Below are 16411 nucleotides of genomic sequence, written 5' to 3' on the forward strand. Positions count from 1 at the left end.
ATGTGTGTGAGGTCCCTCAGAGCAAGAAGGTTCCTTACGTGTTCCGTATTCAAGACACAAAAAGATTTAAGATTTGTAACAGATTATGCTCCTATCAAAAAGTTCTCTCCCAATAATAAATTATATTGATACTGTATTATGGTGTTGTGCACTGGATAAAGGGACTCTTTGTGCCTTTATTTAAATACTCTTTGCAAGCAGTTGCGTAGAGGAAAAGACGGGAAGCACAGCTGTAGGCTGCAGAGGTGAAGATGTTGAGGTTCTTTTATGAAGTGGTGACATGGATGGAATCAGGAGGGAGTCCATCGTACAGACGGCACGTTAGACGTTTCAAGGTCAGAGAAGCCAGACTGAGATGGTTTGGTCACACACAGAGGAGGGCTAGTGAATATATCAGTAGAAGGACGCTGGGGTTGGTACTGGCGTGCAGGTGGACTAGAGGGAGTCCAAAAAGAAGATTTATGGATGGAGTGAAAGGAGACATGACTTGGTAAATTGGTGTGAGAGAAGAGGATACACTGATGGAGAAGGTTGATTCACAAAATGGAGTAACTGAAAGGAAAGAGGATTTTTAAAAATACCCTCCTTTTACGCGATTTTGCATTTTATTCCATATTTTAGTACGCTAAAAAACACGAAAATACAAAAACCATAGGAGAAAGAATGGGTAGAGGCGATATCCCCTGCAGTGATGCGGAGCGGCCACAGGGGGGCGGGCTTTCCCAAGAGTTCTCCGCGCGGAGCGACGACCCCCGGAGAGGAGCATCGGCGAGCGGGAGTACGGAGGGGCAGATCCGCGGACCAGATAGGAGCGAGTGTCGGTGCTGCTCCCGCTCGGCTCACTGCCCCTTCCACCACCGCGTCTCTTCGCTCCCCCTCCCCGGCGACCATGGTAGCTAAGAACCGAAAGCAGAGTGGGAAGAGTCCGGCGAGCCCGACTGACCGCGAGAAGAGCCCGCTTGTTCCGCCTGTTGGCAAAAGTAGCGCCCGGCGGGCGGGCAGGGACGCTCGGACTCCCGGCGGCTCCCACCCGAACGGACTCCCCAGCATCAGGCACAAGCTCGGGCTGAGTCCCTCCGCCGCCGCCCGGCTGGGCTTCACTCTCCTCCTCGGTAAGTAGCCGCGGCTAGCTTCGCACCGGACCCAAGCATGCTAACCACGGCTAACCTTTCACTCCCACCGCCGGCACTTGTGAAGTTACCCCCGGCCGTCAGACGGCTAACAGCCCGCTAGCATCGGAGTCGGCTAGCCTTTTATGCTAGTTACTCAACAATAGCTTCCGCTTTTTTCCCCCTTCCACTGTGTTTTTAATCTCAGCTCCGGGGCAAAGTTTATGCTAATATTGGCGTGTTTCGCGACAAAAAGCGCTTTTCTTGTTTTTATCAAAGTTCCGGTGAAAGTTAATTGTGTTTCTCCCACCCTCTCCCCAGCTGCTCTGGCCGGATATCTGCACTGGTAAGTCGCCGTCGTGTGTGCCCGCCGGCTCCGCGCCGCCCCGCCCCGGACTGACCCGGCCTCTTCCCCACGCAGGTACCACCTCACCCTGCTCTTCGAGAACGACCGGCACTTCTCGCATCTGTCCAGCCTGGAGAAAGAGATGGCTTTTCGGACAGAGATGGTAAATGATTTGGCTCCATGAAGGAGCTGAGTTGTCACTCGAAAAGATAAGACGGACTTTATTGACTCCACGATGGGGAGATACAATTGTCAAACAGCATCACAAAAGTGTGCCCATTGTACTCAGAGAACAATACGAAAATACGGATATAGAGACTAAATAAGCAAAGACCACGTACTATATCTTTTCTTTGTAACCACCTTTCGGGATCACCACCACAAATCAACCTCTCACATGAACTTACTTCATGTCCTATTCCACTCCATCCATTCTTCTCTGGTCTTCCTCTCGTCCTCCTGCCTGACAGTTCCAACCCAGCATCCTTCTACCAATATATTCATTGTCCCTTTTCTGCATGTCCGAATCATCTCTTGACCTTTCCTCCAAAACGTCGAACATGTGCTGTATCTCTGATGGACTCATTCCTGTTCACACAATAAGATAGATTTTATTGACCCCATAGCAGGGAAATTTAGTTGTCACCACTGCAGTACACAGTGGAAAAGTGTGCACAAGGGATTATGGAGGAATACGCAAATAAGAATATCGATGCATAATCAAAAAAAAACATTTAAAAAGTATACGAGGAGAAGAAACACGTTTAAGTAGATCGAAACGGGTGGGGAAAATTGTAATAAACGAGAACCAATCTGCTCTGAGCCCCTTCTTGTTTGTAGTGGCGATGGACAGGCTGACGGATGAGGTTAGACAGGAATCTCCATGGACCATGATGTTTGCAGATGGCATTGTGATCAGTAGGCAGAGCAGGTAGCAGGTGGAGGAACATCTAGAAAGGTGAAGAAACACGTTCAAGCAGGTTGTAACGGATGGAGAAAAGTGTCAGGGGTAATGTGTGATAAATGAGTATCAGCCAGAATGAAAGGAAACGTGTGCAAGACAGTGATGAGAGTAACGATGGTGTGCGGTGGTGGAGGGAGTTCAATTGAAGAGAAGACAGGAAGCAGAGCTGGAGGTAGCAGAGATGACCATCTTGAGGTTCTCTTGGGGAGTTACGAGGATAGATAGGATCAGGAATTAGTCCATTTGAGGGACAGCACATGTTAGATGTTTGGAGATAATGCCAGAGAAGCCAGACTGAGATGGTTTGGTCATGCACAGCGGAGGGAGGGTGAATATATCAGTAGGAGGATGCTGGGGTTGGAACTGCCAGGCAGGAGGACTAGCGAAAGACCAAAGAGATGATTTATGGATAGCCCTGAGAACATGGGTTAGATGGAAGAGACTGATTTGCTGAAATTTAACCAAAAGGAAAAGAAGATCTTCAATATATGCAATAGAATAAAAATATGAAAATAAATGACTTGTACATGGAATGGTTTTGGAAGTACCATGTTAACAATGAGCATGATGTAGGTAGTAAAAATGAAATGATACTAAGAAGGGTGTCCTGGAAGGTGTATAAATATGATATACATGTAAATCTTGCACAGATGAGAGTGGTAGGTAGAGATGGAGTTAGTGGGTTAGTGCAAAGTGGTTGTGATTTGTAAAAAGAAACTTACAAAGATATATGTTCATTCATTCGTTCAAAATTTTGCCACAAGTGGCCTGTCACAGAATTAGATATACAGTCTGACAAAAAATATACAGCGAGAGATTTATAGTCATGTGTACAGTCAGGAAACCTGTTTCCCTGCATGATGAAATTCTCATTTTGCTGTCCACAGTAATCCATGTTAATTTGGTCAACACAAAAAAACAAGTAATAAGCATATTATTGCAAAGATAACAGTATCCACAATATGTGCAAGTTGAGAAAGCACAGATTTACATCTGAATAGTCAAGCACAGCGTGAGTGAGCAAACTCACAAAGTGCAGGTTGGATGCAAACAGTTAAGTTAAATAAACAAACAAGTACAGCAGCGGCTGTGCTGAATGAAGTGCAGAAAAATGAACAGTCCAGTGCATCTAATTGTCCAGAGGTAGAACATGGTTATTGATTCCTGTCAGTTGTTCAGAATTCAAATGGTAGTTGGAAAGAATGGGTTCTTATAAAGTATTATGAAGTGCAGTCATAAAAGTGTTGCTGTATTAAAGGGAGTGCAAATAGCTCACTCGGTCATTTGTTGTCTATCCACCCAGGGAGGTTCTTGCTGTGAGGCAGAAGTGCGATGCACTGTGCCGCCCATTCAACGCATAGTATATCGAAAACATATTGCAGTAAAGTACTGCAATATGCATCAGTGAAAGTGAGCTGTGGGGTTGACTTAAGTGCAAAATGTGTTTTTACAAACAAAGTAATTGAAAGGGTGTGTGGGAGTGCAGCGTCACGATGTTCAGGATGAGACGCATAATGAGGAATCTAGAACAAAAACACAGAATCTAGCGTTTGCAGCGTGTTTCGCTGAGAGCGCTGCAGCTCTGGGGAACCAGGGTGTTGCAGCCAATTCCAGCTGTCATTGGGGGGAAAGGCAGGGCTTAATCTGCACGAGTCGCCTGTCAATCACAGGGCAAAAAATAAATATATATATATATATATATATTTATAGAGATATCTATCCATTCATCCTCTCAATCATGCCTGACGTTTTTTTTAGGACTGCAAGTGAAAGACGGAGAGCATGCAGTGGACCCAGGCATGGCTGTGTTGCAGTGTCTGAGGGAGTTGTACGACTAGGAATTTGAAGGGGAAAAAAAAATCATACACGCCACTAATAACACATGCAATTATCAAGAAACTGAAATCATTTTTCTTAATTTTTTAGGGTGAATTGTTGGTTTCTTTTTTCTTTTTTTTTTGTCAGCAATCCTGTGCACTTTTCTGAAGTGAAACTCCCTGAATGTGAGTACCCCATTTTGTAGTCTTGTTCTAGCTTCATTGATTGGCCGTCGACAGGCCTCTGAATGCATCACCAGCCCATGGAGTGCATATTAACAGAAGGTCCTGGCCGCATCATTAATCTGACCGTATAATCTATAATTCAGACAGACATTTAAAAATAAATCACCGTGTTCAGATTCCGGTCAGTTTCTTGGCGTGTCTGGGGTTTTAGATGACTTCTCGCTGAACATCTCGCCGTTATTTATCTCGAGAGATGCCCACATTATTAGCAGAGGTTGTCAATGGGGCGTTCAGGAGGCGCCTCGTCCCCCTCGTCATTTTTTTTTAATCTGCATTCATTGCAAAAGTAACACTGCCTTTAGGGGAAAAAGAGACATTCACCCCAGATGCGAGCATTTCTCCTGGAATCTGTCCTCCCCCCTCACCCAAATCCATAATTCATTGTACAATCAGTCGCTGAGAATGTAGCCGACTCTCTTCTCCTTCATCCTGCTCTTCTACACCCCTCATTCTGCTCACTGTGCAACTGGGTTCTCTGCATGGGTTCCTCAGGTTCCTTTACTAGGGCTCTGTCCACATTCTCCTGCTTGAGTTCTTTCTGTGTGGAGTCCCCATGTTCTCCTGCCTTTTCTGTTTCCATGTTATCTTGCCTGGGTTCTCTTCAGTCGCTCATGCCTGGGTTCTCTCTGCGTTTTCCTGCCCGGGTTCTCTCTATGTGGAGTCTACATGTTCTCCTGGTCTCTCTGTGCCAAGTCTGCATGTTCTCCTTCCTGGGGTCGTCACGTTCACTTGCCTGAGTTCTCTGTGTGGGCTCTCCAGTCTGGGGTATCTCCATGTTCTTGCCTGGGTTCTCTCTGGGTTCTCCGTCTTCCTCCCATTGTCCAAAAACAGTCAGCAGGTCCATTGAGAACCTTGGAATTGCCGGTCGGTGTGTGACTGTCTCAATGCGCAGCCTTGTGATTGACAGGTTCAGTGCAAATCTTCCCTCAGGTCTGCTAAGATTGATTCCATCCACCGTGTGATGCTGAAAACAGAATCAGCAAAGTTAACAATAGATAAATGGGTTATTAATATTTTCAAATTATTTCTAATTTTGTTGTTCAGCTTAGAACAAATCCTTGTGCTGGCCATTTTCCCCCTTCCCTTTTATTTAAGTGTATTTTTTTGCAGGTTATTTTTCAGTTTTTTTTTCCCCAGGCCTGTCTCCTCACAGTGCATTTCCGCAGTCAGAAAAAAAGGGGATAGAAAAAGTACATCCTTTTTATTGTGATCTGAATGTTAATGAAATAATCAGTGCCGCGTGGAAGTGGCGGATATTCAGTATGCAGTTCAGGCCCCCTGCCCTTTGGAGAGGCGGCGGCGAAAAAAGTGAGCGTCTAATCATATGCAGAGTGAATGTTTGTCTTTTCACGCTTGTGCTCCGCTGACAGTCGGCGCCGCAGACGCTTCTTTTGTTCGTCTGTCCGCCCCCTTGTCTCCCTTGAATGCGGCCTCTCGGTCATGCGCCAGCATTTCCTTCAGAGTCGGATGGAAGTGTTCACTCGAGGATGACGCGGTTCTGGTTGGGTGGCGAAGCGTCCACAAGTCAATGACTTGTGGTGAAGAGATTTTCTTGGTTTGATTTTTTTGCAAAGGACGCTGTAATCTCTACTAACGTCAGGGAAATGTTTGAGGAACATCTCTAGAGGTGGAGGGTTGCTTCTAGAAAGGAGAGGGATGAAGGTTAGAAGCAGAATCCATGTGTGTGAATGAGAGGAACCCAAGTGGAACAGAGAGGCTACAGGGGGTGGAGATGAAGAAGATGGAGGAGTTTAAGTACTGGAGGTCAACAGTTCAAACCAATGGAGAAGAGATGGAGGAAGAAGCAGGTTGGAGAAAAGTCTCAGGTGTTATAAGAGTGTGAAAGGGAAGGTGGAGAAGACGGAGGTGAATGCAGTCATGTTGTCTAGTTTGGAGACACTGAGGAGAAGACAGTAGGCAGAGATGAAGATGTGGAGGTTCTTCTTTTGGAGTGAGTATTGAGAGGATCAGGACTGAGTCCATCAGAGGGACAGCAAGGGTTAGATGTTCTGGAGATAAAGTAAGACTGAGATGGTTTGGACATGGACAGTGGAGGGAACGGTGAACATCTGTTGAGCAGGAGGTTAGTAGGCAAGAGGCCAGGGGGTAGATCAGGTGGATGGAGGGAAAGAGGACATGAAGTTGGTTAGTGTGAGAGGAGGATGCAAAGAAGAGGGCAGGATGGAGGACGAAAATTCACTATGTCCACCCCTGGGAGCAGCCCAAAAAACAAGAAGAAGAAGAATTTGGGTGTAGTCCCATGTCGAAATGAAGCCAAAGTTCTCCACAAACAGTTTCAATCATGCTGTCCTCAAAGTCTGCACTGCATGTGGTTTGTTGGACGTGCGTCCAGACGTGTGGGTGGGGACGCATCAATATCCCAGGCAGCAGATCTGCTGAGACCATCTGCCGGGCCTGTGAAGGCCTGGCCTTCTCCGTTGAGGAGCGTGTTTATTTGTCTGGCTCAGCTCCTGTGTCTAACTCTAATCGTGGCGTCTCCGTGGTTCCAGGGTTTGTATTACTCCTACTACAAAACCATCATTGAGGCGCCATCCTTCTTGCACGGCCTGCATGTCGTCATGAACGACCGGCTGACCGAGTATCCGCTGGTCATCAACACGCTGAAGAGGTTCAACCTCTACCCGGAGGTAGGTCTTCCGCAAGTAGACAAAAACACACACACACACACACCTGACTCTGAGTTAAAATCATCAGAGAGGACAATGAAGGAGAGACTGCTGTCCCTGCAGCCGTTGGGCGAGATGTGTGGTTCACCCTAGACTGTCAATCACAAGGGCCACATATAGACACCCTCTCATTCACACTTCATATAAAGGCATACAACCATCACTCACTACTTCACATGTCATATAGAGAAATACAACCATTCCCTCTCATTCACATATTACATAGAAACAACATTCACCCTCTCATTCACACATCATGTTGAGAAATACGACTCTTTCTTGCATCATATAGATGCAACCATTCACCCTCTCATTCATATGTCATCGAGAAATACAACTATTCACTCTCATCCACTTGTTACATAGAAGCAACCATTTATCCTGCCATCCTTGTGGCACGTAGAGACATACAAAAGTTCATAAATCTGGGAAATTCAGGGTTTCCAATTAACTACCTTTGGGAGAAAACCCACACAGACATGGGGAACATGGAGCCTCCACACATAACTCCTGATAATCAGACTGGAGGCTTTTTCACTATGAGGCAGAAGTGCTAAACGCTGTGCCGCCTTGTCTATTCAAAAAATCCTAAATATATGGAGGTATCACTTACATCGCGTTAAATAAATGATCGGTCCACTTGTCTGGTCCGTCCTGCGATCCCTCTGTCCACAGACATTTTCGTCCTTTGTGCAGAACATTCAGCTCAGGCCCGCTGTCCATGCGAATCAATTCAATAAAACGCCCTGGTGAATGAGTGAATTCCATTTCTCCTCCTGAGTCCCAATAGATTTCTGAATGTCTGACGCTTGAAGAGAAGAGCCTTCCACCAGGGAAGCAACTTTCTGCTTCCTGTCCACATCGGCCGCCCAGGTGGACCAGATGTCCACAGGGATCGAAGAAAATTTTAGTCTGATCCTCTGGATCGGCGATCCTTGGATATTTCAGCTCACAGCTGAATTCAGCACACAGCCATGTCTCAGCAGTATTAATTTCCGTCAATAACGCCAGGATAGAAAGATCAGCAGTTTCCAGCTCAGTCAAGCACCTTCTGCTAAACCAAGGGGCATTCCGTCTCAGGAATTTTATTCATCTGAGATGAGAGGACCTTTTTTCAGGCAATTTGTGTGGACAGAATATCCCCCCTCCTCCCCCAGGTGGTCCTGGCCAGCTGGTACCGGATGTACACAGGTGTGATGGGCTACCTTGGGATTCCAACCAAGATGTGCTGGTCCATCAACCGAGGGGAGGGACTGACACCTGTGGACAGCTGTGAAGGTACAGTCCGTTGCCATTGATACCCAGTCTGATGTGCGCGCGCGCGCACACACACACACACACACATGCAATTTCTGTTGGGGCATCTCCTCACACTGTACCCTCCATTAATCTAGCTTAAGCTCTAAAGTCTGAACCCTGAGCCCAGAAATCATTGTTTGCATTGTTATTACAAGGAGAAATCAAGGTCGTTGTTTATACCCCTCTGCTGATCCTCAAGGTTTAGCAGCACTGTGAACACACACATACTCAAACCGACATCAGATTGATCTCTACGTCTGCAGAGCCGCACACCCTTTGCTGCAACTGTTAATGTGGCTTGATGTGCAGCTGTTCAGGTCTCAACTCCCACATGAAGAACCTCAAACACCAGCATCTTCGTCCTTTAGGCTGTAATTGGGGTGGGGTGGTCGCAGCTCTGCGCAGAAGTTAAAAGTCCACGCCTTTGTCACAACGTTGTCCTCACTGGCAAACCGTGCCGCCTGGGTCCAAGTTCTCCAGAGGTTGTCCTTGTTACAAAGCAAGGAGAACAGAGAGTCTCCTCAACACGAGTCTTCTCTTTAAAGTCAGAGAAAATGCTAACTTCACATTCACCCATTCATGAGGCCAGGACAAGTTTGCCAATGGCGGTTAAAAGGTCCAGAAACCCTCATAGAGACTTACAGAGTCCGAAATGTCAGGCTTGCAGTGGCTAAACGGTGATGAAAGAAATTGGCGGGACGATGTGGAACACAGTGGAATGTAGGTGGGGGGGCAGGAGCAGGGTACAAAGAGCAGCCTGCAGGGGAAAGAAAACAGCCTTTTATTACCAATGTTATTCCTCCTGTTTGCACACTGGAAATGTAACTCTGACAACAGCAAACAGTAGTTGCGCGCACGCACACACACACACACACACACACACACACACACACACATTTTGCAGTGCTGCAGGAGCTCAATTGTGTCTTGTTAGCGAGAAAGGGGGATTCACATCTCCACCCCTTCCACTGTTGTCAGCGTTCATACCTGACACTAACCCTCGCGCACAAGTCAAGCAGACAGGAAGTAGTTAACGTTTCCTGTTACTGCCAGTCAGCGGAGTCCCTGAAGGCACTGTGGAGCTGGTATCTCACAGAACCGGGCTGCCGCTGAAGCCGCTCTGGGGAATTTAAATGTATTTCTGGGTGCCTCGTTATTTTGCGCCTTGCTGGTTTTTCCCCTGTCAGCACCACGGAGGAACTGTGTGTATGGGCTCCTCCAAACCTTACAGTGGTTCCTCAACAGAGAATTCAAGCACAGACATTTACTAGTTTAAGGTGTCGAACAGGAAATATCCTAAATTAATTTCTGTTTTACAAAATAATAATAATAATGCTATGCTCCATTTCTTTACTTTGACTACTGGTTTGTCTCTCAGTCTCAGTGCCTTTAGAAACGCTATTTCTCGGGTAGTTTTCCATAAGCTAATCTTATGAAGGTACATTTCTGTCAAAATCTTGATTTTCTTCAGTTCTGAAGACCAGTTGAGATGACAAGAAGATTTTGACCAGAATTTACCACAGACTTATGAATCTAACTGCCAGCTTTAGCTTCCTAGAACCTTAACAGGAACTAGAATGTTTCTTGCATTCAGACTGCAGAAGAACCAGGGACCATGGACCCCAGTTCCCAGAGTTGTCTTAGCTCAAGGTAGGGGCTTTTATGGTTCCAAAGGAACTCATAAGCCACACTTATTACCAGACACTTCTTGCAGACTGGAGCACCATTTTTAAAAACTGTTTTTTTCTTGGGACAAAAAGGACAGAAGCAGCAAGAAATGGAGCAACAAAGAGGTCCTGTATATTCTGAAGGGGTTTCCAGGGCTTGCAGAGGAAAATCAGCATTTTGGACCAAGATAATTCCAGAGTTAGCCAATGGCTAATGGGGTTCTTCACACAGAAGAGCAGCACGGCGAGAAGATAAAAGCATTTCAACCCATCTGATAGTCGATGGTTATTACTCCCACCATGCAGAACATTGAACAAACTGTGTCAGCGTCCCCCTCCATGTTGTCCATGTCTTCCTCTTCTTCAGTGGCTTGTTTCTGAGTGTGCAGCTTAAGTTGCACATCACACCAATTACCTGCTGTGGTCCCTCACTGCATGCAGGGAAACAAAGCCAAACAGTTCCCCTGGAGGAGGCTAGTTCCTAGAACAAAATTCGAGCAGGACAATTCCTAGAATTTTTCTGACTCAGAATCAGTAGGGGTGACAGGTTTAAATGCCTTGGCTCTTGATTACGGATTACTCAGAAGTGCACCCAGAACACTGAAGTACACCTTGTTTCCATCGGTATCACAAGATGCTTGTTACCTTGGTCACGAAACGCTATCTTGGGGTGCACGGTGACATGCACCAGCAGATCTTCTCTGGCCCTGTGGTGGACCCACTGGTGCCTACCAAGGAGTGGGCAGATGTTAAAGGCAATTAAGGCCCAAAGCAGCAGCTTGATGCAGACAAAATAACCTCCTCACACACACACCTTCAGCTAATCCTTTAATCCCCTATATCAGCGGTTTCACATCCGTGTCTGAGAGATGCTCTCTGTGGTTGTGTGTCAGGGATGGGCGACCCAGCGTACTTCTACGTCACCTGCGTCTTTCTCCTGAACGGCCTGATGATGAGCCTTTTCTTTGTCTACGGCGTCTACCTCAGGTAACTCCCTTGCCTGTCATGCCCGGACGCACCAGTGACGAGGAAAAATGAATTATTCCGATCTGCAGTCAGCTGTCAGACCGGCAAGCCGAAGGAAGAGAAAAAAAAGCGAAATAGGGATGATTGTAGAGATAATGGAAGAATCAGCAAGGGGAGGCAGGGATCCCCGCCTCTGCCAGGAATATGGATTTGAAACAGTCGAAAGGGTAACCTTTTTCTGAAATATCTCTCTTGTTTCTGCCTCTCTGTGCCAATCCTCCCCTCCAGTGGCACTCGGTTGGGCGGCATCGTAACCACCATGTGCTTCTTCTTCAACCATGGCGAGGTGAGAGCGCTGGTCAAAAAAGACATCACATCTTAATAAAAAGCCACTGCGGGTATCGCCTCACAGGGTAAAACATTCATTTTGGTCTCCTGGGGGAGCATCGGCTTGGATTTGGCCCGAGATTATACCGCCTTCTCCCACTGTTTGCTTCAGAACAAAGAAAAACAAAAACCCCTCTCCCTTTGCCACATCACTTCTCTCAATTTTCAAGCACACTCCAAGGCCTTTCAGCCTTTTTTTGAGACAGGAATATAGGGGCGCTTAATCTGGGATAGGCTGCCTCCTCACCGTCAGCCATAATAGCAACTGTTTAGCGGCTGTGCCATTGTTTTTTTTTCCCCCAGGAAAGGCGGTGGCAACGCTAAGCCTATTTGGAGTTTAACACAGCTGGAGCCCCGTCCTCTTTAGTTGATTCAACTTTGCCCCCCCCAGTCGCTGGTGACCTTTCAGACCTCACTGTTAAAGAGATAAGTGGCAGATGCGAAAACAAAATCCCTGAAAAGGACGTCAGTATCTGGGCAACTTTAGAAAACACAAAGCAGGAAGTGTTTGTGTGGTCATCAAGCGCCTGATCCTGGGAGGCAGGATCCCTTTTGTCTATTCGCCCTATTTGTTGCCCAGAAACCCCAAAGGGTGCAAGACATGTATGCTCATCTCTGAGCCTCTTTTTGTTCACAATGGAGAGAGAGAGCAGGGAGCAGTGGAAGAATATCTAAAGATGTGGAGGTATGTTCTCTAAAGGACAGAAGTGAAGGTTAGCAGCAGTAAGACTGAACACACGTGTCTAAATGAGAGGAACCCACAGGGAACATTGGGGCTACAGGGTGGAGATGAAGGAGTTGGAGGGTTTTAAGTACCAAGGGTAAACAGAGCAGAGGTTGGAATGAGGTGGAGGATCAAGGAGGTTTGAACAGGTGGAAAAAAGTTTGGCTGTGATAAAAGAGCATGAAAGGAAGGATTGAAGCATGAGCAGCCATGCTGTCTGGTGCGGAGACCCCAAGGAGAAAACTGAAAGCAGTGACGAAGATGTGGAGGTTCCTCTTTTGGAGTGAGGAGAATGATTAGAACTAGAGGGACCGTGCATGTAGGATGTTCTGGAGATAAAGTCAGACTGAGAGGGTGGAGGGATGGTGAGGATCTGGGTAGAATGATGCTGAGGGTGGAGCGTTCATGCGGGAGGTTTGGAGGAAGACCAGAGGATGTTTATGGATGGAGGGATCAGAGGAACAGCACAAGTTAGATGTCCTGGAGATAAGTCAGACTGAGATGGTTTGGATATGGACAGAGGAGGGATGGTGAAGATCTGGGTAGAAGAATGCTGAGGTTTGCAGGCAGGAGGCCAGGAGGAAGATGGAAGGAAAGTCGACATAAAGTTAGTTGGTGTGAATTAAGAGGGTCTGATAGAAGATGATTGGCTGTGGCGGCCCCTGAAGGGAGCAATTTAATGAAGAAGTTTTTTTTTCCTGGAAGTGCAGTGGAGCTTTGGATGTCTATGTCCCAGCCCACAGCAGGGCAGCAGGAAGGAAAACCTTCTGCGAATGCAGCTGTCTGACTTCCCAGCAGCTCCCGGCGCAGTAACAATCCCCTCTTCTTCTCTGGTTTTGCCGTGTTTGAAAGTCACTCCTGTGCAGGAGGCTGCCGGCGGGATGATTACCTGAGCCGTTGAACTGTGCCGCGACACAAACAGAATGGCAGTCACAGCGCGGCGTCGCATAAATGTTAACACCACCTGGCGAGCTCGCACACTGAAGAAGAGGCAGCTCACCAGGAAAACAGGCATCTGTCTTTATTTACCAATCTTAGTCAAACACAGTGTCCCGGGGGCGGGGCTTTGGGCTGCCTGTTGACAACTCTGAGATTCTGTGTACATTGGAACCTTGAGTTATGAGTGCATCAACTTATGGTGAGCATGCACCTTACAATTTTCCAGTTGCAGACTTTAAATTGGAAGTCGGAAGAAATTCTCAAGACTCATCTTTCATCTGCAGCATGAAGTGTACGCTGTTAGTCTTGCAGTTGTAGCTCAGTCTTTACCTAGTCTTGGAGCTTACAACAATATCAAACTTGTTCGATTTTATCAAAGTTTTTGTGTCTCCGTAAAGACTGAATCAGCAACTGACTAGATGATTCTAACAAAATTGGAAACAGGAAACCATGGCTCACTCAAGGTGTTGTGGACTTGTCTGTGAAGAGATGGAGAACTTGTTGTCAGTGACAGAGATTATCGTCTGTGAGAAGACAGGAGATCTTTACGGCAATTTGGTGCAGCGGACGACTGGAAGGTCAACAGATGAGGCATCGGAAGTGTCATTCAGATCCGGTTGGGGACGGTTTATGGTTTTAAAGAGAGGAGCAGCATACACTCCGGTGCTAAATGAAGTTAGCCAAGTGTTGCAAAGTGTGCAAGTTACATTTAGCAACACATTAAGTGTGTAGCCAGTAAGTTAAGTTAATCAGCAGATTATGAAATTAAAAATTCCTCTGCTGCTGCCAGAAACTTCGGCAATTGTCCTTGTAAATACACTTAATAAAACGCTTTTTTAACAATAATTTATTATGTTTTTATATGTATACATATGCATTTTTGTTATTAATAAAGTAAATGTTTCTTATTTAAAAACACGTTGCAAAACCGGGGGACGGAGTAACACTTTTCAATTCATTTCAATGGGGAAATTTAATTTGATATTCAAGCAGACTGCCTTAAGAGCTCTGCAATTAAACTCCTGAGTCAAGGTATTTCTGTCGTGACACGGTTTTCCTGCTTGTTGCCAGAGCACCCGCGTGATGTGGACTCCACCCCTGAGGGAGAGCTTCGCCTACCCCTTCCTCGTGCTGCAGATGCTGCTGCTCACCTACATCCTGAGGTAAACTCCTCCTGAGTAAATTCCTCTCTGGGTTTGAGCAGCTCCGATAAGAGGCCTCTGATCATTCGGATTCAGCCCGGCTGCAAAAATGAGGGTGGCGCTGATGTTCTTCTGAACCTCAGCAAGCAGGAGGAGTGGTGCTTTTCCCCCAACTGGCTGATAAACATCTCCGCCGTCATGTTGTGGAAAACCACCTTCTCAAGTACGCTGTAATCACGTGTCCACCCCAGTCGGACCAGAGAAGACACTCCGGGCGTCTGATCCGCTCAGATGGGTCACGGAGTGACATGGAGCCAGACGTGGAGCCTCTTCAGGCCAGGGTGAAGGCAGTGAAGTGACTCATGCTGGCCCCGTAGTCTTCTCAAGCACACACACACACACACACACACACACTGCAGTAATCACTTCCAGTGTCTGAACCTCCTGTCCTTTGAAGTATCTGGTGTCGTGAAGTTACTTCCTGACTCTTGTCGTGGGAGCCTTTTTTTTTTTTTTTTTGGAGACAAGAAGGTCCAGAGCACTCAGATATTCACAGCGTGATAAGAAGAAACTTGTGAATTCAAGTTTTTTTGGCAAGCTTTGTCTTACCAAGTCATGAAATCACACACACATGAACCTCAGGAAGTGTGTGTAGCTTTCAGTATTTTAATGATGCCTCCGAACGAATCAGATGCATGAAAGTCACCGAAGTCACAATGACCTAAAAGTAACCATGTGTATTTTTGCTTGAGTCGCAGTACTTTTACTTGCTCCTTGTTCCTTCTTTACAAGAGAAGTTGCTGACGCATCTGAGTTGCTTGATGTGTCAGATGAACTGATGCCCAAGATAAAGCGTGCCGTTTTTCATCAACACAAGGGAGTTTTTTGACTCTAGGGCTGAAAGGAGGGGGTTTTCAGAGGAAAGCGCCTTTGGTTGGGCAGGAAGCCAAACATTTATTCATATGTTCATCTTCCCCACACGCAGGACCCGCCATCCCAGCAGGGCGGCCATGGTAGCGTTGGGCATCTCCAACCTGTGCTTCATGCTGCCCTGGCAGTTCGCTCAGTTTGTGCTCCTCACACAGGTAAGAGAAGGATGCACAAGCTCCCTAAATTTGAAAAAAGATGAGCAGATGTGTATTCCAGATGTATCCATGCAATGCTGGGAGCATTTTTTTTTCCAGAACATGCCCAAAAATAGCCGTCATTTGCAGAGCGTGGGCTGACAGATCGCGCTGCTGCCACTCAGGGATAGAAAAAAGGTCACCGCTGACTGCGTGTTTGCTCGGCGCCCCCGCTGGGGAATGTGAACCGAACTGTAGACGAGACGTTTAACAGCCATTATTTCTCCTAATCTGCTCGAGAGCTAGTCCACCTCATCCAGCCTGCTCTGGGTGCAGGCGACTCGCCGCGTGTTACCCGGCACGATGCCGAGTTAGCGACTCTTTGTCTTCCGACCATCACATTGAATTAAAGGTTGTCCGTGTTGCAGGCAGCGGGCTTTGTGATGAGGATGCCTTTAAATTCCACCTGAGGGAGCTGTTTGTGTCAGAAGGGCTTCAACATAAGTTATGCACCTTTTTAATGGGCTAAAAAGTACTGAACTCCTTTTAAATAATCCAAAACATTTTAAAAACATATATATAATTATAATAATTATATATATTGTGTTGCTGGTGTTGACCAGCGAAACAATGCTAACAATGGTGTTATCTCTTAGGATTAGTGACCTGCCCGCTAGCTCCAACATGTGTCGAGGTGCTAACGGAGGATGGAGGTGTTCCTGGGATTCGCAAACTCCTTCCAACACAAAAAACTGCAAAGAGCAGTGTTTTTGTTTATTTTGTACAATTTAAATCCCACTCCAATTAGCGTATAGTCCGTCCCCCTCCAATTTGGTCGGCAGTGCAATTTTCAAAGTGCAATTAAAATTCATTCATTTTCTTCACACAGTATGTTTTCAGTAATTAATAGTTTTTTCTGGTAATAAAATCAAATAATAGGGTAATAAGCTAAAAGAATTAAACATTAGCTTGGAGCCAAGCATTTTACTTAAAAACTGACAACACCAGGAATGTAATCCACCAGTGTCCCGACTGCTCAGTGCCTGAAAATGAA

General features: G+C 46.4%; 1 protein-coding gene across 1 annotated transcript in view; it reads left to right on the forward strand.

Annotated features, from left to right (window-relative positions):
* The first annotated feature begins 636 nt into the window (after positions 1–636).
* The window catches only part of dpy19l1l (dpy-19-like 1, like (H. sapiens)), a 28122-nt gene continuing 12347 nt past the window's right edge, over positions 637–16411 (forward strand). Inside the window, exons 1-9 of the mRNA XM_086153818.1 lie at positions 637–1112; positions 1431–1455; positions 1531–1618; positions 6993–7130; positions 8327–8447; positions 11029–11122; positions 11390–11447; positions 14223–14314; positions 15279–15378. Coding sequence (XP_086009944.1) covers positions 692–1112; positions 1431–1455; positions 1531–1618; positions 6993–7130; positions 8327–8447; positions 11029–11122; positions 11390–11447; positions 14223–14314; positions 15279–15378 — 1137 coding nt within the window. The 5' untranslated portion in view covers positions 637–691. The remainder of the gene's footprint in view (positions 1113–1430; positions 1456–1530; positions 1619–6992; positions 7131–8326; positions 8448–11028; positions 11123–11389; positions 11448–14222; positions 14315–15278; positions 15379–16411) is intronic.

The sequence above is a fragment of the Fistularia commersonii genome, chromosome 10 (assembly GCF_037954325.1).
Source record: "Fistularia commersonii isolate RoL2024-O1a breed Wild chromosome 10, RoL_Fcom_v1.0, whole genome shotgun sequence".
In the NCBI taxonomy this organism is placed as follows: Eukaryota; Metazoa; Chordata; class Actinopteri; order Syngnathiformes; family Fistulariidae; genus Fistularia; species Fistularia commersonii.